General features: G+C 45.6%; 1 protein-coding gene across 1 annotated transcript in view; it reads left to right on the top strand.

Annotated features, from left to right (window-relative positions):
- LOC149307763 (ephrin type-A receptor 8-like) overlaps positions 1 to 21679 on the top strand; it is a 62499-nt gene extending 40820 nt beyond the window's left edge. The window contains exons 5-17 of the mRNA XM_089534396.1: positions 657 to 992; positions 2640 to 2764; positions 5982 to 6144; positions 6553 to 6649; positions 7718 to 7785; positions 8156 to 8281; positions 9740 to 9925; positions 11385 to 11446; positions 12895 to 13104; positions 13607 to 13756; positions 16585 to 16775; positions 18499 to 18654; positions 20099 to 21679. Of these exons, the coding sequence (XP_089390522.1) occupies positions 657 to 992; positions 2640 to 2764; positions 5982 to 6144; positions 6553 to 6649; positions 7718 to 7785; positions 8156 to 8281; positions 9740 to 9925; positions 11385 to 11446; positions 12895 to 13104; positions 13607 to 13756; positions 16585 to 16775; positions 18499 to 18654; positions 20099 to 20213 (1985 nt within the window). The 3' untranslated portion in view covers positions 20214 to 21679. The remainder of the gene's footprint in view (positions 1 to 656; positions 993 to 2639; positions 2765 to 5981; positions 6145 to 6552; positions 6650 to 7717; positions 7786 to 8155; positions 8282 to 9739; positions 9926 to 11384; positions 11447 to 12894; positions 13105 to 13606; positions 13757 to 16584; positions 16776 to 18498; positions 18655 to 20098) is intronic.
- Positions 21680 to 21927: the final 248 nt, after the last annotated feature.

Below are 21927 nucleotides of genomic sequence, written 5' to 3'. Positions count from 1 at the left end.
GGTCTATTTGCTGTTAACCACCCTTGAGTCAATTCCAGCTCATGGGGACCCTGTGGATGAGACATCTCCAAGACTCCTGGTCCTCCACTATTCTTCTAAGGCCTTGCAGATTCCTACCTGTGACTTCCTTAATTATACTAGCCTTGAAACAATTTTTAAAATATATACCCGTTGCTCTGAATCTTCTGGGAAGATCTCATGCAATGTCTGTCTGTTTGGGCATCCCACTGGGCTGTGAGTCAACTGCTGTTGGTCACTTGTCCTGAGATCAGATCAAGGCACCCAGCCTTGGGTCTGTCACTGGGTGCCTTGTTCTGACCTCAGACATGAGTGACCTGTGGTGATGGTGGACACACCAGGTGGCTCAGTAGTGACCTGCGGTGACCTGTGATGATGGTGGACACACTCAGTAGTGACTTGTGGTGACAGTAGACACATCAGGTGGCTCACTCATGCAGACAGTGACCATACCACAGGAATGGAGGCCAAGGTAATGGAGACAGGTTGGAGCAGGATACTCCAAGGGTCAATCCTGGCCTATGTAAACAAGGGCCTGGTTGGTGATGCTGATGTTGGTTAGATGGCCCTTGGAAGTCACTTGGAGCTCTTCCTCTGTAGATCAGTCTCACTCTGTCCTTTTTCTTATCCTTCTTCAGGTCCCCCCTCAGCTCCCATGAACCTAATGTCCAGCGTGAATGGCACATCCGTGACCCTGGAATGGGCCCCTCCGCAGGACAAAGGCGGCCGCACGGACATCATATACAACGTCATCTGTCGCCGCTGTGCATGGGACTCAGGACAATGCGAGGTCTGTGGCGCTGGGATCCGCTTTGTGCCCCAGCAGATGAACTTGGCCCAGGGCTCTCTGGCTGTTGGAAACCTTCTGGCTCACACCAACTACTCCTTCTGGGTGGAGGCCATCAATGGAGTCTCTGACCTCAGTCTCGAGCCGCCAAGATTCGCAGCCGTCAACATCACCACAAACCAGGCAGGTAGGAGATGACCCTCCCCAATCATTAGATCATTTATTTAGGGCCAGTTTTGCCCCTCTCCTGTAGCTGTACCCTACTTGGCATATCTAAATTCTATATCTTTTAATGTCACCAGTCAATCTGGATTAATAAATTCTGATTGAACTGTCCACAAAATACAGCAAAAAATGTAGTCCACGGTAGGAACAATTTGTATTTCCAAGTGATAATTGTCCAGTCTCAATTAGCAATGTTTGACAATTTAGCTACTGGCAAAGAAACATTAACCTTAGCACTATCAGGACAACAACAACAACAATAATCATCAAGTATCAATGCAGCTGATCGATCAGGAAACATCCTTGTTAAAGGAAGTGACAAGACTTCCCTTGCGCTGACATAAAAATTGTGATTAAAAGAACCACATATGCAAGAAATTTGGTTTCGCCCTAATTGTAAGGTCAAAAGCTTTGTTTAAGGAGAAGTCTTTGAAGGCAACCTTCTTCCAGAGATGGCATATTTGAAAAAGAAAAGACGCTTCTGTATTTGAGCACAGATAATAATCTCAAATTAGGAGCGGAGTCATCCAACTGTTGAATGCACAAATCCTAAATCAAAAGGGACCAGATATAAGGAGACAGATCTAACCTGTTCTGTTTATCAGTATTGTGAACCTGGGCTTGTTTTCATATATTGCTTGTGTACTATGGATTGTACAAATCGATGCTGGTGAAATGCCCATAGGACTGTATGAAACTATGAGTTGTGTGATACTATGTTGGTGGATCTTTGGTAAGACTTCTTCCAACAAGTAATACACGAACCTTGACAATCCCTTGATAAGGTTGCCATGAATTGGAAGTAACTTGAAGGCGCACAACAAGAAGATAAATTGGCAGCATGAACTTTTGTAGACTTCAGTCTACTTCCTCAAATGCATCTAAGGAAGTATACTGAGGTCTATGAAAGCTCATGCTGCCAACTTCTTCCTTTCAGGTAGTCCCAAATATGCTCCAAGATCTCTCTACATAGTGATTTTACAGACTAACATGGCTATATCTTTAAATTCAACAACAACAGAGAGAGACTGTATTTGTTTTTAATACTGAAGGACCTTTGTCATAGAGGAGGTTGTCCATTTTGTTTATATATTTTATACTGGTCAACGTCCAAATAAACTTATACTGAATACCGAGGAGATTGTCTCTTTCCCCATTGTCCCTCTGTTTATCACAACTTTGCTGATGCGTTTCGGAAATATGCCCTTCTTTGGAGCAACCTAGACAGAAACAACATGAAATATTTACAGCAACGTCCAAGATCAGTAAAGACAAAAATGAAAAACCCTAAGGCCTTGTCCGTTACTAAAAGCGTGTTGAAAAAACCATAAGTGCATGCTAAGATGTTTACCCAAAACATCCAACGTTTATCTGTGACGCATTAAGTAGTGCCTAAAGTGGTGTCAAACGGCATTACTTCGACAGTGTAGATGCACCCAATGCAAGGTGAGGTTCAGCTACCATCTTTGTCTTTGCCAGCACAGTCACTCTTGGAAATGGTTTTGACAAAGTTGGAGGCCATGTCCCAGGCGTGCCTTTTGTCTTCTCGGATGCTCTCTCCCCTTCTTGGCATCCTTTTCATAATACTTCTTTTTAACTGTTTCTGCAGCTCCGTCGCAAGTGCTGGGCATTCACCAGGAGAACGTTGGTCAAAACAGCATCACGCTCCTGTGGCAGGAACCAGAGCAGCCGAATGGGATTATTCTGGAATATGAGATCAAGTACTATGAGAAGGTAACGGCAGCTTTGCCAGCTGGTGGCATTTTAGGCACGGTACGTGCCACCCCAAAAAGGTGGCCTGGAGGCATAAATTTTTCTTCCGGAGGGACGCCGCAGCAGCCAAACCGCGTGATGTCCCTCCAAAAGAAAAAGAATCTGCTTTTTTCTAAGGCACCCGGCACATGCCACAAGTGTGTCATTGGCACACGGTTGACGTAAGCAACGCACAGTGACATCTGTATGCTGCGTGTCGCTTATGTCAAGATGGTGGGCCCTGTATGGATGGGAGGCTGCTATTAGGCCACCGCCGTGATGTGTTAGGGTTCTGGAGTGTGCGGTTGCTGTGTGCTCCGGAACCCTAGTATTGGCAGTGGCACAATGCTTTTGGCCTATGTTTATTGGATAGTGGACACTATGGCTTATTTTCAGAGCTTGGAAATGTTATGTTCTGGGACTGCCGCCCCCAAAATCCCCCCAAATCCCCCAAAATCATAATTTAAATTTTCAGGGGAAAATGATTTTATAACATAACATCATCTCTATAAGTCTCTCCAAACCATAACTTTTGGAAACTTTGGTTACTGTAAGCTTTATAACAGGGATGCTTGATTTATTTTCTGTTAGTTCCTGTATTCCTCTTCTGCTTCTTAGACAACAGCTTGCATGAATAGGAACGGAGAGAGAATTTCATACACTTTATCGATCTGACCGTGCAGCTTGTCCTTTGATATTTTGCTTTTCTCTGAATTTTTCAATGCAGCTCTTCAAACAAAACACGAATACAAAATATTCTTTTAAAAAAGAAATGTACTCCCTAAAATACTTTATATAGTGAGAAATAGCTTGCATACAACGACATATTATGCAACAGTGCATAAAATATGTGAATCAAGAGAAATGCTATGATTTTCTCCCCTTTTCCCCTCTTCTTCTTCTTCTTCTTCTTCTTCTTAATGCAACTTGATGCAGAAATGAAACAGAATGAAATGAAACCTTGGAGGTGGGGAACTAAATGAAAATGAAATAGACAGTTTGTCAATAGTAAGAGGCAGGTCCTCTCCTTAGACTAAGGAAGCTTAAGAAAGAAAGAAAGAAAGAAAGAAAGAAAGAAAGGAGAATTATATAACCTTAGAATTATAAGTTATCAGATGAAGGAAGGAAGGAAGGAAGGAAGGAAGGAAGGAAGGAAGGAAGGAGAATTATATAACCTTAGAACTATAAGGTTATATAATTCTCCTTTCTTTCTTTCTTTCTTTATTTTGGAAGGAGCCTCAAGGGCCATCTATTCCAAGCCAGGACTATACAATCCCCAAAGTGGAGGAAATGGTAACGCAAGGAGATCTGTCCTTTAAAATAAAGATGAAATGATGGTTATTGGGTTATCAGATTCCTTCTTATCATCTCACTTGCCGAATAGTAGAGGATGTGAAAGATTGCAACCCAACCACTAAATTGGCATGCAATAGCTAAAGCATAACCAAAGCCAAACAAACAGAATTAAAATGTATCCAAAGCCAAATCCGTGCCCTATGTACAAATGTGTCCTTTCTTATGGGAGATTCATGCAAGATCGGGGTCAGGAGTGCTTCTTCTTTCTTCCAGACTCTGTATGTGTGCATGTTGATCTGCTTGCAGCATTTTCATGTGCCATTGGAAATGCACAGGAGCACACATCTGCACTGATTGGATTACAACACAGAAAGGGACCTTAATCCAATTGCATCAGGATTTCATGCACACATGCACATAGGTGCATTGATTAAATCATGGGTTAAAAAGGAATACTAATGCAATCACATCAAGATCCCCTCTGGCTGTGATTTAATAAATGTTTGTAGGCACCGGGACGCCCCCAGGAGCCTGAAAGGAAAACCAGCCAAACCGTGAACCGAAGACTGTGGCAAACTGTGCATTTGCCAATTCCAATATTGATTTTAGAAATTATTTGAATTAAAATGAGAAGGCAAGCTAAGCAGAATACCTAAGGAGGAGAGCCATGCGGCACCATCCAGAACAGATTAGATGGCTTCTGAATTTGGAAGCTAAGGAAGGTCTGCCCTGGTTGGTATTCAGATAAAAAACCCCACCAAGAACAGCTAGGAAAGACTGTTGCTGGAAAGCCATTGCTGCCATTCAGAGTTAACAAGACCAAGTTAGATGGACCAATACTCTGACTCAATATAAGACAGCTTCCTATGAAGGTGTATCAGGGAATGGTGTCCTCTCACTGTGCATAGAGTAAGTTTTCTTATTTGCACCTTCACATCAATTCCACCTTATGGTGACCCAAAGGAGAACTTACAATGAGGTTTTCTTGGCAAGGTTTGTTCAGAGGAGGTTTGCTATTGCCTTCCTCTGAGGCCAGGCAAGTGTGACTTGTCCAGGATCACCCAGTGGGTCTCCATGGCTGTGCTGGGATTTGAACCCCAGAGTTGTGATCCAACACTCAACTACATTATACTGGCTTTCAGCAGAACATATTTGACACCCATCACAGATCATTTTTAATACCGTCTCTCTTTTTTCAACAGGCTTTTTGGGTCTGGCCTTGCAGCAAAGGGAGAAAACTCTCATGGGCCTCATTCCCACTTACAGATAAATCAGTGTGCAATCCGAATCGATGGATCGATTCAACATTGGATTGTGGCTTACACTGCACTTGCCCGGATCGCATTTTCTGTCATTTTCTGGCACCAAAATAACCCATGTGTGGTTCCCATTCATGAATGAATTGATTCAAAATGATTCGGTTCCAACCAGCCAAAGGGGAAATTTGAATCGATTCCAACCCGCTTGTGGTTCATGCTTGTGCTGAATCGATTTATCAGGGTCAAAAATCCGGGTCAAAAAGAAGTGGGTTAAATGGGTCTAGAGCATGGCCCACCCTCTTGGAATTGCTTCAGCGATTCGGATTAAATGGGAACCAGGGTCGTTTGAATTGGTTCAAACCGATTTATGACCCGATTCAAAAGGTAATAGGAATGAGGCCTTTACTGGCCTCTTAGCAAAGCGGCCAGACCCAGAAAACAACCCAGCCCAACCAATACCTCCAGTCGCACCCCCCCTCAAAGTGTCACCTTGTGCAGTCTTCATTCCCACACTCCCCTAATGATGCCCCTGAAGCAGAATGCCTGCATCCTTTCCAAAACAGGATCATCTTTCCCAGAATTGGACAAAACAGACAACAGGACACAGGAAGGCTTCAGTTTCATGTTCTCTTCTGTTTCCCCAGGACAAAGAGATGCAGAGCTATTCCACCTTGAAGTCAAAGGGCAACAGCACCACCGTTTCCGGCCTGAAGCCTGCGACTCGCTATGTCTTCCAAGTCCGAGCACGCACCTCTGCTGGCTGTGGCCGATTCAGCCAAACGGTGGAAGTGGAGACCGCCAAAGCAAGTGAGGCAAAGATGGGAGAAGAGGGGACCATGCCCCAGTATAGGTGGGGAAAGGCTGGAGGCTCAGATAGGATGCTATGTCTTCCCAATCCAGGATGAGTTAACTATTCAACTATTCCTGCATTCGATCATTGCAAGTCTAGTCCGGATGAACCAAAATCATAATTTCACTTTCTCCCAGATTCAGTAAGCTGAATCCTACTGTAAATCCCAACTAAAGTAGATTGGTCGAACAAGTGGGATTTGCCTTTAAGTTGAACAATTAACCCGATGACTTCACTAGCTGGGACTAAGAAGAATGGAGGGCTCTCACTGTGGATGTTGACATGCTGATGTGAATGTGTGAATTTGCAGAGTACACTTATGTGTAGGCCAGCCCTTAGAGTCTTCTGCAATCTTCCTCTTCCAGCAGCTCCGCGGTATGACACCACCACAGTTGTCTGGATCTGTCTCACACTCATCAGTGGCCTTGTCACCCTACTCTTGTTTCTGATTTGCAAGAAGAGGTAAGCTTGCCTCCTTGGGGCAGATCTCTTTCAAATTGCCTCGTCCATAAGGGGCTGCGGGCACCTTTATGCAACCACTTATATGAGGGGAGGGAAGTGTAGCCTGTGGGCCACATGTGATCCCAAGCACCTGGCACCCCTTTGGAGACCCCCAAAGCCCCATGAAGCATGCCAACCCCTGAAATTAAGAAATTCCCTCACTCCCACCCAGAACAACATTGTCGTTGTGTGCCTTCAAATTGTTTCCGACTTATGCTGACCCTAGGATGAACATGTCTCTGGGCTTTCTGGACAAGATTTGTTCAGAGGGGGTTGGTCTTTGCCTCCCTCTGAGGCTGAGAAAGTGTGACCTGCTCAAGTGGGTTCCCACGTCCGAGTGGGGTTTGAACACTGGTCTTCTGAGTCATAATCTAACGCTCAAACCATTACATCCTCCAAATTGTTTAAGAACAACCAACATTGGCCAGGTTTGAATCCCCACTTGGCCATGGAAGCCAACTGGGTGACCATGGGCATGTCACACCCTCTCAGCTGTAGAGGAAGGCAATGGCAAACCCCGTTTGAACAAATCTTGCCAAGAAAACCCAATGATAGGTTCATTGTGGGGCCTTCATACAACAACAACGGGTTTCTGGATGGGTGTGGAGGGTTTCTTCAAGAAAACTCCGTGATGGGTTCATGTTAGGTTCACCATGAGTTGGAAACTACTTGAAGGCACACACCAACCTTCTCGTTCTCTTTCCCCCTTCTCCACTACTGGGTTTGGGAGAAGGGGATATAGCATGGAGTCCCCCTTAGGCCCCAAATACATGCTTCACCTTGGCAAGAAAAACCATATTGCTTGGTTCTTGAAAATCTCAGGTGGTTCCTACAGAGGTTGAAGTTGGAGGATGGAGCTCACACTCTCACCTCCACTCACTTCGGTGTCACAACTGGAAGTCCAAGCTTTATAAACAGGACATTCCCCCTTTTTACAATTAAAGCCAGGTTGATGTTGTTTTTTCATATACAGAAAACAAGACATTATTAACAGTAGTTTATGTGTGTATCTTTTCCCTGATGCGCCAGACACTGTGGGTACAGCAAGGCTTTCCAGGATTCTGATGAGGAGAAAATGCATTATCAAAATGGACAGGGTGAGTGCAGAGTGAACTCATTCATGCCATTGCTCAATTCTAGATCTGTCACTTTTATTTCTGGGGACAAACTACAGAAGTGTGTTGCTGTTTCAGAGCTGACGCATTGGTTTGGGTGCCACATGGGCACAATCCAGGAGTCACCACTTCTTATGAAGTGTGGGTAGGAAGATGGTGCTCCTCATGATGAGAACCAACAGGGGTAAAGGGGAGGCAAGCAGATGTCAGTTAACATGGAAAGAACCTTTTGACAGCACATCCTGCTCAAGAAAAGAAATTTCTGGGTTAGCAGTCCACAAAGCAGTTGGACTTCTTCTTGCATGGCTGCTTCAAGGATCCCATCTCTTCTGTCCCCTTTGAACCCCAACAGTGAAGTTCCCCGAGTCAAAGTTCTATGTGGAACCACATACCTATGAGGACCCCTGCCAAGCTGTGCATGAGTTCACGCGAGAGATTGAAGCCTCCAGGATCAAAATTGAGAAGGTCATTGGATGTGGTGCGTACTCCCCTTTTTCATAGGTGGGTCTCTCCCATGGTCTTGCTTGGTACTCAGTAAGCAAGACCTAGAGGTTGTGGCTTACTAGGTCAGAAGAATGCACAAAGAGGAACTGGCTTCTTTTGCAACATCTTGGACAAGTCTAGGTCCAATTTCTGCCTTGAGGTCAAGAAACCAGCCTCCTCAAGAGCACTCAACTCTTCACATAGAACAGGAATAGGGAATCTCTTTGTCTTCCATTTCCCATTGTTATGGATGTTGACTTTCAGAAGTGTCAGCCAACATGGCTAAGAGTCGAGGGGAAGGGTAGGAGAAAGATACCAGGTGAGGGGAAGATCTCCAACTCTTGAGTCAGAAGATCAAAGATGTAGCCAGTATTGGGGACTGTTTCACTAGGAACAGAGAAAAGCCACTGCAGATTGGTGGAGATCGGGGTGAAAGTCCTACTGGGCATAAGGGAGCTTCATACATTGTTGGCAAAGCTTGTAACAGTAGTTAGAGCATCTGTCTTAAAAATTCCAAGGTCATTGTTCCCATTAGTTAGCAACTCATATCCCAAACCCTGCAAAGATGCCACCAGTCAGATTAGACTCAGCATTAAACTCGATTGGGATAGACGACTTTCCAGATGTTTTGTATAACATCTGTCAGCCAGTGATTGGGAATTAATGGAACCATAGTTGAAAATAACCGGAAAGCACTTATTTGCTCCCTGAATAGATACATAATTCCTCATTAATTTTGTTCGCAAAGGAGGCAACAAGTCATTTTAGCAATTTTCTTCCCGCAGGGAGAAAATCTTCCTAAACTGGGCAGTGTTCAAAGACTATTCGCAGTCCAAGACTTACTCTGCAGAAAATTTGCACATGTATTGTGTTCTGCATAGAAAATGCTATTTTATTGTACCTTTTACTGCATCCTGTGCAAACCTGGCACAGAATAAGTCCTGAACTGTGAACATTCTCATCAGTTCAGGAGTCTCCTGGTTGCCATTTTCTGACACTTGAGAAACCTGTTTATCAATTTTTGTGTGTGACACTTTTTGAATACTCTTCCCCTCCCAGAGCTAGATCGGGGATTTTGTTGGATTGCAAAATTGTCAAACCTCTTTATTGGCTATACTGGCTAAGGCTGATGAGAGCCGGAGCCCAAAATGTTTGGAAGGCCAGAGGTTGCACAGCTGTGGATTAGATTAACAAGAGATCTGACTTGGTTGATGGCAGGTTTTAGGAAGAGGGCATAGGTTTGTGATGGAACACATGGTTCCTGTGCCTCATCCTCAGCATCTTCCATTAAAAAGAAACTCAGAACACTATGCCTAATGTCTTGGAGAGCCACTGTTAGAGAACCACAAGGTCCAGAGACAAGTTGTGTGGCCCAGGAAAAAGCAAAAGTGTATGAAGAAGGTAGGCAATGAAGGAAAAGCCAGTGAGTATCCTTATCCTTCTTGCTTTGCAGGAGAGTCAGGAGAGGTATGTTATGGCCGGCTGAAATTGCCTGGGAAGAGGGAGATGCCCGTGGCAGTCAAGGCCCTGAAGGCTGGCTACACCGAGAAGCAGAGGCGGGACTTCCTGAGCGAAGCCAGCATCATGGCGCAGTTTGACCATCCCAACGTCATCCACCTGGAGGGGGTGGTCACCAAAAGTAGGTGTGAAGCTGGGCTGGCAATGCGGGTGTGTGCCTTAGATTCGTGGCTGTATTCGTCTCTCTGCTTCACCCAGTTGACAGGTGGAATAATATTAGCATTTGTTAGCATTAGTAAACAAGTGTTGATATTATGCTTTCTTTCTTTTAGCATTGTTACGTGTTCAAAGCCAGGGGAAGCAGGGGACACACTCATGGCAGTATGGTGGTGAATCCACTCTGGGTTTTAATGTAAATTTGATAGGATCTATCCAAAGCACTCAACCTGGAGAAAATTCATCACTTCATTGACATGGAAGCCACCAGCTGTCATTGTTCAGAGCACATTCCATTAGCAACTCTGCTCTCCTAGGAGCAGAATATGTTCTGCTCAGCCTGAGAATACTTGCACTCACCTCCATGTAGACCAGGCTCCATCTCCGAGCCACTCAACCCATCCAGGTTTGGCTCCTTGAGCTACCATCCTTTGCCCCAGTAGGCCCCACTTTATTCCATAAGGCACCACTGCTGCCAGGTAGAAGCACATAACCATGACAGCTCCTCTTCCCCCAAAATAGTACAAAAGTGTCGCCGAGAGGCGAAAAGTCCACCCGGCTGCCCTATGCCTCTCCCTTTCATGGAGGTTTAAGCTGCTGCAGAAATCGGGAATTGAAGCGTTGGGGCCTGGAGGGAAAAGCTGTCACTTGCTAATTGTCACATATCAAATGTCTGTTAAAGAGGTGGTTACAGGAGCCAGCCTCAAAGTTGGCAACCCACTGGTCTGGGCTGCCCTGTCTTCCAAGCGTTGACTTAACCAGGCCACATAGCTGGCTGGATGTCAATTGTTTCAAGACCGAGGGCAGGGAGAGGGGTATCAGTTTCTGTCTCTCCTTTGGATTTTGCCTGGCATTGAGAAAGAGAGAGAGAGCATTTGTCCCTGGCTGCTGTCCTCTGTTCCTTCCAAGCATCATTAGCAAAATGAGCTGTTAGTCTAGCTTGCAGTTTCCTGCAGCCAGTCATTTGATGGAGATGAAAAAAGTTGCTGCGGGTGGCATCCAGCCCTATTTGCGGCTTACTGCCATTTCAATCTGAAAGCCTGCAGCTCGTGCTTTTTGGACTCTCTTTTGATCCCTTCTCTCCAGGCCTGTTGCTTTCAGAAGTGCAAGGCCCATTCACATTTGCAGGATAGGGGCTGAGTTGCATTGAACTGTGAAGGGAAAGTGGTGGGGAGGGAGAGGCTTGGGGAGCATGTTTACCATGCAAAGTATTATTAGGATACAAATGCCATGCACGTGAGAAGGCAGGAATGACCGGAGAACAACGATTCTGTTTGGCATTTCGGCCCAGAAATGCAACCCACACGCGGTGGAGATTTCTTGGCTGGTCCCCAGATCTGCACCCAAATGCACCAGCCGCAAAAAAAGTAACTCCCTGAGCAAAGTGACTTCTCCATTAACTTGACCTCTCTTGTCTCCCGCAGGCAAATTAGTCATGATTGTGACCGAGTACATGGAGAACGGCTCACTGGATTCCTTTCTCCGGGTAAGAGAGAGAAAAAAGCAAAGACACAGACAAATGGCTCCTTCTCATTCATGGTGCATAACTCAGGGCAGAGCAAGTGATGGGAACAAGGACATGCAGCTGCCATCGGAAGTCACAGGACAGCATTATGTCTTCCATGGCTTCCTGAGAGCATCCTGATGATGACCTGACCCTACTCTCCCCCACCCAGAAACCATGTTGCCAAAGTGTGCGTACAATGCATCTCCTTACTCATCTCCCTCCACCGCCCATGTCTTTGTTAACTGCATGTGGCAGCAGTGCCACCGTGCTTTTGACAGCAGGTTGTGCCACATTGCTATCAAACGGAGGCCAGATGAGGGAGATGCTCAATGCATGCTCCACCTCTTCCTTCCCTCCCCAAATAATTTCTCCTATGGGTTATGGAATCCCCCTGGAGAAAAACAGCTGGAGGAGGAGGTTGCAAGCAAAAAGATCTAGACTTCATTCCCACTACCTTTTAAACCGGATCACAATTCAATTTGAACTGGTTCAAACAACCCTGGTTCCCACTTAAATCGAATCGCTGAAGTGATTCGGTGAGAGGGACCATACACGAAACCCATTTAACCCATTTTTGACACTGATTTTTTCCGTGTCTTTTTCGATAAATCGATTCCACGCAAGTGTAAACCAGATGTGGATCAGAATCGATTTAAATCTGCCCTTCAGCCAACTGGAGAGGGTCCATTTTGAATCAGTTCATGCATGAATGTGAACCACAAGTGGATTGTTTTAGAGGGAAAATAATATTATCGGGGCAAATGTAGTGGGAATCACACTCAGCTGTCAAATCGATCCATCGATTCAGATCGCACACCGATTTATCTGTAAGTGGGAATGGGGCCCTAGTTTTTCTATCCCCACCATCACCTCCACAAACCCAATATTGCAAAATTTCTCCCAAGATTACAGGCTTCCACATCCATTGACCTTTCCTCAAGTGATGAAGCATTAGGAAATCTCCAATGTTTGGAGCAGGGACGCCAGAATCTAGATGGTTCCCGTATCTCATTTATATCACCATCACACAAATGAGAAATGAGAAGCAAACATTAAAGTAGTGCAGGATAATGAAGGCATAGCTTTTCAAGTCACATAATTGTTTGGGAGCAATAAGTGATACAAGTGATATTTTAAAAGAGGGCTGCCAGGTCTTTGGGGGATTTTAAGGCAGGAATTTTTCAAGGCGGCAGTACTCCAGTATTTTGTCTGTCATAGCCACCCAAGCCCCAGAATGATACCAGGTGTTTTTAAGGATGCCCAATGGTGGCCAGACTGCCAACACAGTTCTTGCCAATTGCAGCAGGATCTGAAACACAGACAAAATAGATGCCATACTACTGCCACCTGGTAAACACTGTCCCTGGGAATGCATGGGAGACTTTCTCTTCCTGCCGGAGCAATTCACGAGGTTCTTCTTTCTCCAGAAACATGACGGGCAATTCACAGTCCTCCAGCTGGTTGTCATGCTGAGGGGCATCAGCGCTGGCATGCGCTATCTCGCAGACCTGGGCTACGTACATCGTGACTTGGCGGCACGCAACATCCTGGTCAATGGCAATCTAGTCTGCAAAGTCTCCGACTTTGGACTCTCACGGATCCTGGAGAACAATCCTGAGGCTGCTTATACCACAACGGTAATTTCCATGTGAATGCATGGCAGGTTCCCAGCCCAGGAACTGAAGAGGGATGGCAATGCTAGGTATTGTTTTCGGACATAAGAAAATTCCCTGACTTTCCCAGAAACTTTCAGGAAGCACAGGAATCTGCCTGAATTCCCTTTGCTCTGTACAGTTATAGTTGTTTCATACCAATTTAACTGCTATGGGTCCCAGGAGTTAGTCGAGAAAGATCAGAAGTACTGACCTAGTCCCAGATTTAGCGATGGGATGGTTCCCTCATCACCATTTTTCTTTCTCTGATAGCCCCAAATGGGGAAGAATATGCAAAAGCAGATCTGTCTACACTTAGCCGCTACTGCAACATTGTCCCATCTTGACCCACCATGAGCCAATGTAGCCTGGATTTTTAAGATCCGTGGTATTGCACATCTTAAGGTCTGTCTTTGCAGAGTCTGGTGGGCTCCTTCTCTCAAAGCAAGGTGGCCTTCATATCATTGGTGAAAATTTTGTCTTGCAGGGTGGGAAGATCCCTGTTCGGTGGACAGCACCCGAAGCCATCACATACCGAACGTTCTCATCGGCCAGCGATGTGTGGAGCTACGGCATTGTCATGTGGGAAGTGCTGGCATACGGGGAGCGTCCTTATTGGAACATGACTAACCGGGATGTAAGAAAAGCAGATGTTCAACGTGAAGTCGAAGGCTTTCGTGGCCGGCACCCATAGTTTTCTGTGGGGTTTTCGGGCTGTGCGGCCACGCTCTGGAAGAATTTATTCCTGACGTTTCACCTGCAACTGTGGCTGGCATCTTCAGAGATCTTCTGAAGATCTTCTGAAGATGCCAACCACAGTTACAAGCGATATGTCAAACACAACCCAAAAACCCCATAGAAAATCAAAGCAGATTTGCCTTCCAAGTGTGTAATCTGTCTAATGGAGTTTCCCATGTTGGGATATGGCTGGGGAAATTTAATGGTGATACAGGTGAACCTCATCGGCAGGACCTTTCCTGAAGTATACAACAGAAAACAGGTTCACAGAAGGAGAATCTTCTTCTAAGGCATCTGGAGTAAACCAGTGTCTTTCTTATCTTTCCATCCCTGTAATCAACATAAGAAACTGCTTTATATTTTGCCTATCTAGTCCAAGATTGCCCATGCTTAAATTGTAGTCGTTCTCCATGACTCAAGAAAGGATTCTTATGCAGCCCTGCTGGGAGGCATAGATGTAAATCCTCTACTATTTTATCCTCACATGCAAGGCTAAGTAATTAAAGTAGTTTCTCCTTTACTGTGGGACAAAACAAATGTTCTTGTGTTCCAACTTATAGCAACCCTAAGACCCTAAGTTTTCTCAGCAAGATTTTTCCAGAGGAAGAGTGTGACTTGCCTATGGTCACCAAGTAGGTTTCCATGGCTGATGTGAACCCTGGTCTCCAGGGCCGTAGTCCATCGCTCAAACCACTGCACCACATTGGCACTCTAAGAGGGAAATTAGCTTTACAAAATAAGGTAGAAAGATGTCAAGATGGAGGCGGTGTGCAGAGCAGACATATACTAGATCCAATCAAGTGAACACCAGATCCAGTCAAGTTAATCCTCGATCTAATCAAATGAAGAGAAGATCTAATCAGTGCAAGCGCAGCCTGCTCCTGACTAGCAGACACTGGTGATGAATTATACACACAGCGAAAATCAATACTGCAAATCAGCGCCTAAAGAGAGACAATTGCTTTCCGCGGGGAGCTAGACGTCCCCAGGATTTGTTGAGTCCACAGTGTCAAATTTTGTTAGTTCTTACAGTGCCAGAGGACCTTTGGTGGCTTTTGCTGAAACAGATTGACATGGCGGTCCCTTGGGAATGCGTCACAAACACCCGGCGGAAGATGCGAGTTCAAGGCACTGAGCAGTAGAAGGGAAGGCCAGAGGGCAAATGCTTTCACGTGTGTTAGCAGGTGGAGAGTTGGATCTTTGTAGCTTTCTTGGCCCTGAATCTCTGAACAGCTTGGGGAAAGAGAAGTTCTGGCTGGGAACTAGAGCTCATAGGACTTTATTCCACCAGCCTGATGTCCTGCCATAATCGCACTAAGCATACCAGTTTGGCATCATTTGTTACCACATCTTCTCCCACTATAGTGCTTTGGCAATCCATGGTCATGTAATCTGTTTTCTATGCCTCCAAATGCCACCTTCTTGGAGGAAGGGTGAGAACCAGCCAATTGCAGCTGCCAACCGCCTCCCAAAGTCAGCAGCCGGCTTTGGGAGGCAGTTGGCAGCTGCAGTGGCTCCTCTGACCTCCTCTCAAAGTGCGAGGCTGCTGTGCACACATTCATACAGTGGCTTGATGCAACAGCTTGTGGGCGCCAACAACTTCCAAACACTGGCTGATGTGTGAATGTGTGCACACAGAATCTGGCTTTGGAAAGCTGTTGGCCGCCATGATGATTGCAAGGAAGAGAGAGGATAGGAGGAGAAGAGCAGAATCATGACCATTCACACCAAGAGATTGCCTGAGAAGTGTAACTGCAGCGGAAGGCAGTCGTAGACTCATAGAATCATAGATGTTTATCACACTATACTCTTAAAGTGCTACTATTCCACTTTGACTGCTCTAGCTGCCTCCTTTGCATTCTGGGATTTGCAGTTTTAAAGAGGGGTATTTAGAATTCTCAGGCTAGAGCAGTCAAAGTGGAATAGTAGCACTTTAAGAGTATAGTGTGATAAACATCATAGAGTTGGAAGAGACCCCAAGGGCCATCCAGTCCAACCCCATTCTGCCATGCAGGAAATCTAAATCAAAGCATCCCTGACAGATGGCCATCCAGCCTCTGTTTAAAGACCTCTAAGAAAGGAGACTCCACTACACTCCAAGCGAGTTTGTTCCACTGTTGAACAGCTCTTACTGTCAGGAAGTACCTCCTAATGTTGAGCAGGAATCTCTTTTCCTGCAGGTTGCATCCATTGCTCTGAGTCCTATTCTCTGGAGCAGCAGAAAACAAGCTTGCTCCCTCCTCAATATGACACCCCTTCAAATACTTAAACAGGGCTATCATATCACCTCTTAACCTTCTCTTCTCCAGGTTAAACATCCCCAGCTCCCTAAGTCATTCCTCATAGGGCACCGTTTCCAGACCCTTCACCATTTTGGTCATGGAACAGCAGTAAGATTGAGAGCCTATTGACAGGTTTTGCCCATCACTGAAAAGGGGCACAACAGCAACAGATGGAAATGCAAGGTAGCAGCATGATAGACACAATGTTGTGCGATAAGTATCAGAAAGATACTTTTATCCTGTTAAAATCTGATTTTTTAGTCTCGTATGATAAAGTCCTTAGAATGCCCAAAGCAGAAGAGAGGTTTGCTGACCCTCCCTTTTCTGACTTTTCCCTGCACTTCTTTTGGCTGTTTAATGTCAGAGGATGGGAGATAGAACAAAGTGGCTTGCTGGATCTAACTCCAAAGAGTGACTCTTGTATTAATGAATGCAATCTTTGCAGGTCATCCAGTCTGTGGAGGAGGGTTATCGGCTGCCTGCCCCCATGGGCTGCCCCACTGCCCTGCACCAACTCATGCTGGACTGTTGGCAGAAGGACTGCAATGACAGACCACGCTTCTCCCAGATTGTCAACGTTCTGGACAAGCTGATCCGCAACCCACAGAACCTGAAGTGTACAGCCACGGTCAACCGGTATGTCAACTTGTGGGGGATTCGGTCACATGGGAAGGAGAAGTCCTCTCTATATCTGGCCTGGCAACCCATCCAGACTTGTGTTGGCACTGTGTGCAGCAGGGAATGGCCACAGTGGATGGGACTAGCATGAACAAGATGCTCAAGGCTGCCTGGTGGATTACCATTTGGCCACCTTTGAGTGAATAATACAACCCCAGTATTCTAGATTTGGAAGATACCCAAGGGCCATCCAGTCCAACCCTTTGCTATGCGGAAAGACACAATCCATGCACTTCTAGCAGAAGGCCATCCAGCCTCCGTTTTAAAATCTCCAAAGAAAGGAAACTCTGCCACTCTCCAAGGCAGATTATTCCATCGTCTAACAGCTCTTCCCATCAATAAATTCTTCCTAATGTTTAGATAGAATCTCTTTTTCTGCACTTTAAATCTATTGCTCCGTCTCCAGGTCTCTGGAGCAGCAGAAAACAAGCTGGGATTTAAATCAGGACAAAAGAAATTCCAACCAAACTTGAAGAAGCATTTCTTGATTTTTGAAAAGTGTCTGTATCTATAGAATAGATATCCTCAGAGGGTGGCAGACCCTTCTTCTTTGATAGAGAGATAGAGATTGAACGTCCATCTCTTGGGAGTCATCCAGCTGTATTTTTCTGCAAGACAGCGGCTGGACTATACGCTTCTTGTAGTCCCTTCCAAATTCTGTGATTTTAAGAATCTATATAAAAATCAATGGCATTGACCCCTTGTTCCCTCATTAATTCATTACAAGTAATAGATACTACAGCAATTAATGATTTCCAAGCACTGCTCCTTATTCCAATTTGCTTTTTAACACTGAAGTTTTAGCTGTTAAAAAACAAACAGAAGAGTGGACAGTTTGGTGCTCATCCTGAGACTCAATTGGGCCATTTGAAAATTCCTCCAAAATTCTCCTCCTTAAGGGAAATTTCTGAGTATTTGGAAATTAGAAGTCATCCCTAAAACCAAAGGAAGCCAACAGTTTATCCAATACAAACATTAATATGTTCAAGCAATGATGGTCCCATTCCCACTTACAGATAAATCAGTGTGCGATCCAAATCGATGGATCGATTTGACATCGGAGTGTGGTCCCCACTATATTTGCCCCGATCGCATTCACAATGAATCAGTTTAAAATGATGCGGTTCCAGCCGTCCAAAGGGCAATTTGAATCAATTCTGATCTGCTTGTGGTTCACACTTCCGCATAATCGATTTATCGAAAAAGACGCGGAAAAAATCAGCGTCAAAAAGACATGAGTAAAATGGGTCTGGTGCACGGCCCCCCTCTCGAATCACTTCAGTGATTCGATTTAGGTGGGAACCAGGGTTGTTTGAACCCGTTTGAACCGAATTGTGATCCAGTTTAAAAGGTAGTGGGAATGAGGTCGATGCTGATCCAAGCCTCAGTATTTTGTGAGACATGATATGAATGAAGCTTAAGTTCCCAGGACAATGTGGACTATGTAGTCCTAATAAAGCAAACAAAGTGGTTGAGAATCACATGGTTTCCATTGTACCTGAGTAGCATGAATGGCCTGGCTATGCAAGTAGCAGAACTCACTGGATCAGGTATGGAAGAGCAAACATTGCCATTGGGACCTTCTTGATTCTGATCAAAGAAGTACCTGGTTAAAGGCTCCTCCAACCATTGCTTCACTTTCCACTCACCTCTCCATTCTGTACTTCTTTTGGGTTCACAGATTCACCCAAACACTTTCAGAGCGAGGCTGCATCGATTTCACCAGCTGCTCTACTGTGGAAGACTGGCTGGACTCCATTCGGCTGGGCCGATATCGGGACAACTTCGCTCTGGCTGGCTACTCGTCGCTTGGCATGGTGATGCGGATGAACATTGAGTAAGTGCAAACAGGGAGCCTTGGCTAAAGTGGGCCCAAGTAACAGGTTGTCGGCATCAACTCCAAATCCCTGGGCTTTAGTGGCGAAAGTGTAGCTATGGAACCGATCATGGCCATTGATTCAATGGGTCTAAACCAGTTGAGACTAGCACCTGGGTTTAAGCAATCTGGGCAGTGCCTCCAACATAGACTGGAATATACTCCTCTCCTTTGACCTGAACAAATGTCAACGTCCTGTTAAAGATATGGGGAGAAATAAAGATATTAGGCAACTTTGACATATAGTTACGAGAAATCTGGAAACCTCTCCATTGCTCCTCCAGCTGGGACTTGCAGTTTGGGGAGGCATCAGATCTATCAGATGGAGAAAGCTAAATACCTAACAATCTGCAAATGCAGAATTCCATAGCATTGAGCCATGACAGTTAAAGCAGTGTCAGTTTGCATTATTTCTGCAAATTGAAGCCAGATAAGGCCATGACAATGTTCTGAAGATTTTTTTTTCATTTAAAGATTCTAGTCCATGCAATCTGAATGTTGCTTCAGAGGAACATGTGAAAAAACCTCATTTTACACTCCAAGGGGAAACTTGCAGGCATAATGACTCTGGTGGTCAAATGTGCCGGAGAAATCGTCACGGTTTCACAGATGTGGGAGCCTCTCCTGGTCTTGAAAGGATTACATTACAGCATGAAGAAGATGGAAGAATAGTCAGAAACTGAGCTGAACTTTTCACCTTGCAGCTCAGCATTCAAGGGATGAAGTTGGTCACTCGCTTTAGCTAGAAATTCAGATGGACGGTCCAAAGTGTTCAGTCCTTCTCTCTCCCTCCATCATACTGTGGTAAAAGCAGAAATAAGTTTTTACTAAGCATGCATCTACACTGTAGAACTAGTGCAGTTCATATAACTTAAACTACCATGGCTCCATCCTGGGATTTGTACTTTGGTGATGCTCCAGGACTCTTTTGCAGAGAAGATTAAAGACCTTCTAAAACTACAGTTCTCAGGATTCCATTGGATGGAGCACTTAAAGTGGTGTCAAAGTGCATAAGGTTGCCATAAGTCAGAAATGACTTGAAGGCACACAGCAACAACAACAACCATAATAATAACATTTCTTTATATCATCCTTTTCACCAAAGGGCAGAACATTATGATCCACAAATGCAGAACCAGATTCTGAAAGGCTCACATCCTTGACAGAGCCATGCACATAATTTCTGGCAGTGTTAGGTGCACCTCTGTGGCCCACCAGGTTTATACCTTAATTCACTGGTTCCCAAACTTTGCTCCTCCAGATGTTTTGGACTTCAGCTCCCAGAATTCCTGATCGTTAGGCAAGCTGGCTAGGTGCTCCTGGGAGATCAAGTCCAAAACACCTGGGAGACCAAAGTTTGGGAATCAACCACCTTAACTCTTTCTCCTGTTTTTTCCTTCCGCAGGGATGTGCAAAGTTTGGGCATCAGCCTGACAGGGCACCAGAGGAAAATTCTGACCAGCATCCAGATCATGAGGTCTCAGCTGCTCAACACTATGGGCTCCCGAAGGCACCTCTGATGGCCCTCCTTTCTCAGCCCTAGAGACTTCCATGCCCACTTGGCTCCTTCCCTTGGTTTCACTCAGGTGAACCCTCATGAGGAAGAATCCCAGTGATGGGAGGCCGCCTACTCACAAGGGGAGCAATAGGATCTTGCTACCCAAGAGGGCCTTCTGCTGCAGTGTGAGGTACGGCTAGACCCCACCATCAGAAATGGGGAAGACAGCACACTGCACAGACTCATTGGTATGGTGGACTGCATAGACACTGTGGCATAGGAGTGGCCCTTGGTTTGGACTTTGCTTGAAGATGGGGCAGAGAGCCAAGAGTTGTTGGTGGCCTCCTTCTGCCACTCATGGTGCTTAATTCTTCTGAATGAGTTGGGACAGACCGGTGTAGTCAGGGTATATTCTAAGCGTTGGCAGGCCTTCTCCTGCCACTCCACTGCAATAAACTATGAGAGCCACCCTAAGGGTGCACCCTTTGGGGGTAAGAGCTGGGTTTTCTCCTCCCCAGGAACATCTCACAGAAATAAAGGCAAGACGAGACGAGACCTGAACGGAAAGCTGGACAGGTTCCCTTGGAAGTGGACAATGACCTCTGCAGGAAGCCAAGCCACCCTTTCAGTCAACCAGCAATCTGCACCTTGTCACCTGAAGCTTCTTAGCTGTAGCTGCAGGACCTTGGGGGCACAAACTCAGGTCTCCTTCCAGCTCACCACCTCCTGTTGCAAGAACTAGTCCTGGATGGGAACCATCCCTTCCTCCAGCTCTAAGCAAAGTTGGTCCGTTGTTCTTCCACTGCTGCTAAACGCTAGGACCTTCACCTACAAGGACCTTCACAATCAGTCTAATACCCTCGAAATGCTGGTCCTCTCCTGGAAAGTGTTGGGCACAGCTTTTCATGCCAACTGTTATACCCTTGTTCTTTTTGTTATGGGGTATGGTTTTGTAGAAGGGAGTTGGGAAGGAATGCTTCTTTGGTCTCCTTGACAAGCCCAAGTGGCCACCATGGGCCTAACACAAAGCTTGGGTCTCAGTAATCCATGTATTCCCCAGGTATTCATTTATTTCCCAGGTATGGTGCTGGGGGGTGTCTTCCATTATCTTTTGTAAAGGGACTAGAGACGTCCAAGAGATGAAGCAAAGGCGTGAGACAAGCAAAGCATGAAAGACCCTCCTGCCTCTTTGCTCCTTTGCCCTGTAAATAGGATTGTCTAGCACGGTCCCAATGGTTCTTTCCTTCTGCCACTCTGAAGACGCAAAAATGGACTCCAAGCACAGCATCCCTTGCTTTTTCCTATCAACATGGGAGGCTAAAGGGGTTAGTCCTGTATTGGATGCACCCCTCCTTGGTCTCTGGTCCAAAAGTTTGATTGCTGCTTTTCTTTACCTCTTTACCTCTCCAGAGGTAGAGGATATACATGGCCTGTAGAATAGCAATGAGGATTGTCCTGCCAACCTGGTGCCTCCAGTGAAGATCCCTATGGCGGGGGGGGGGGGGGGGGGGGGACCAGCACCGTAATGGACAGTCGTTTCTCTAAGGGCATAGGTTTCCATTTTGAGGTTCTAGGGAATCCCTTTTTTGACCATACCATCTGGTCAGTTCTTAATATTTTAGTTGGGTGAGGCAGGGAGTAGGGAAGGAGGTGAACAATTTTGGTAGGTTTTGCACCTTCATAATTTTTTTCGGGCTAAGTGGCCATGTTCTAGAAGAGTTTATTCCCGATGTTTC

The sequence above is a fragment of the Sceloporus occidentalis genome, unplaced genomic scaffold (assembly GCF_023333645.1).
Source record: "Sceloporus occidentalis isolate IW3139 unplaced genomic scaffold, rSceOcc1.0.p SCAF_8, whole genome shotgun sequence".
Classification (NCBI taxonomy): Eukaryota; Metazoa; Chordata; class Lepidosauria; order Squamata; family Phrynosomatidae; genus Sceloporus; species Sceloporus occidentalis.
Note: the sequence above shows the minus strand (reverse complement) of the source record. Positions and strands in the feature narration are given on the sequence as shown.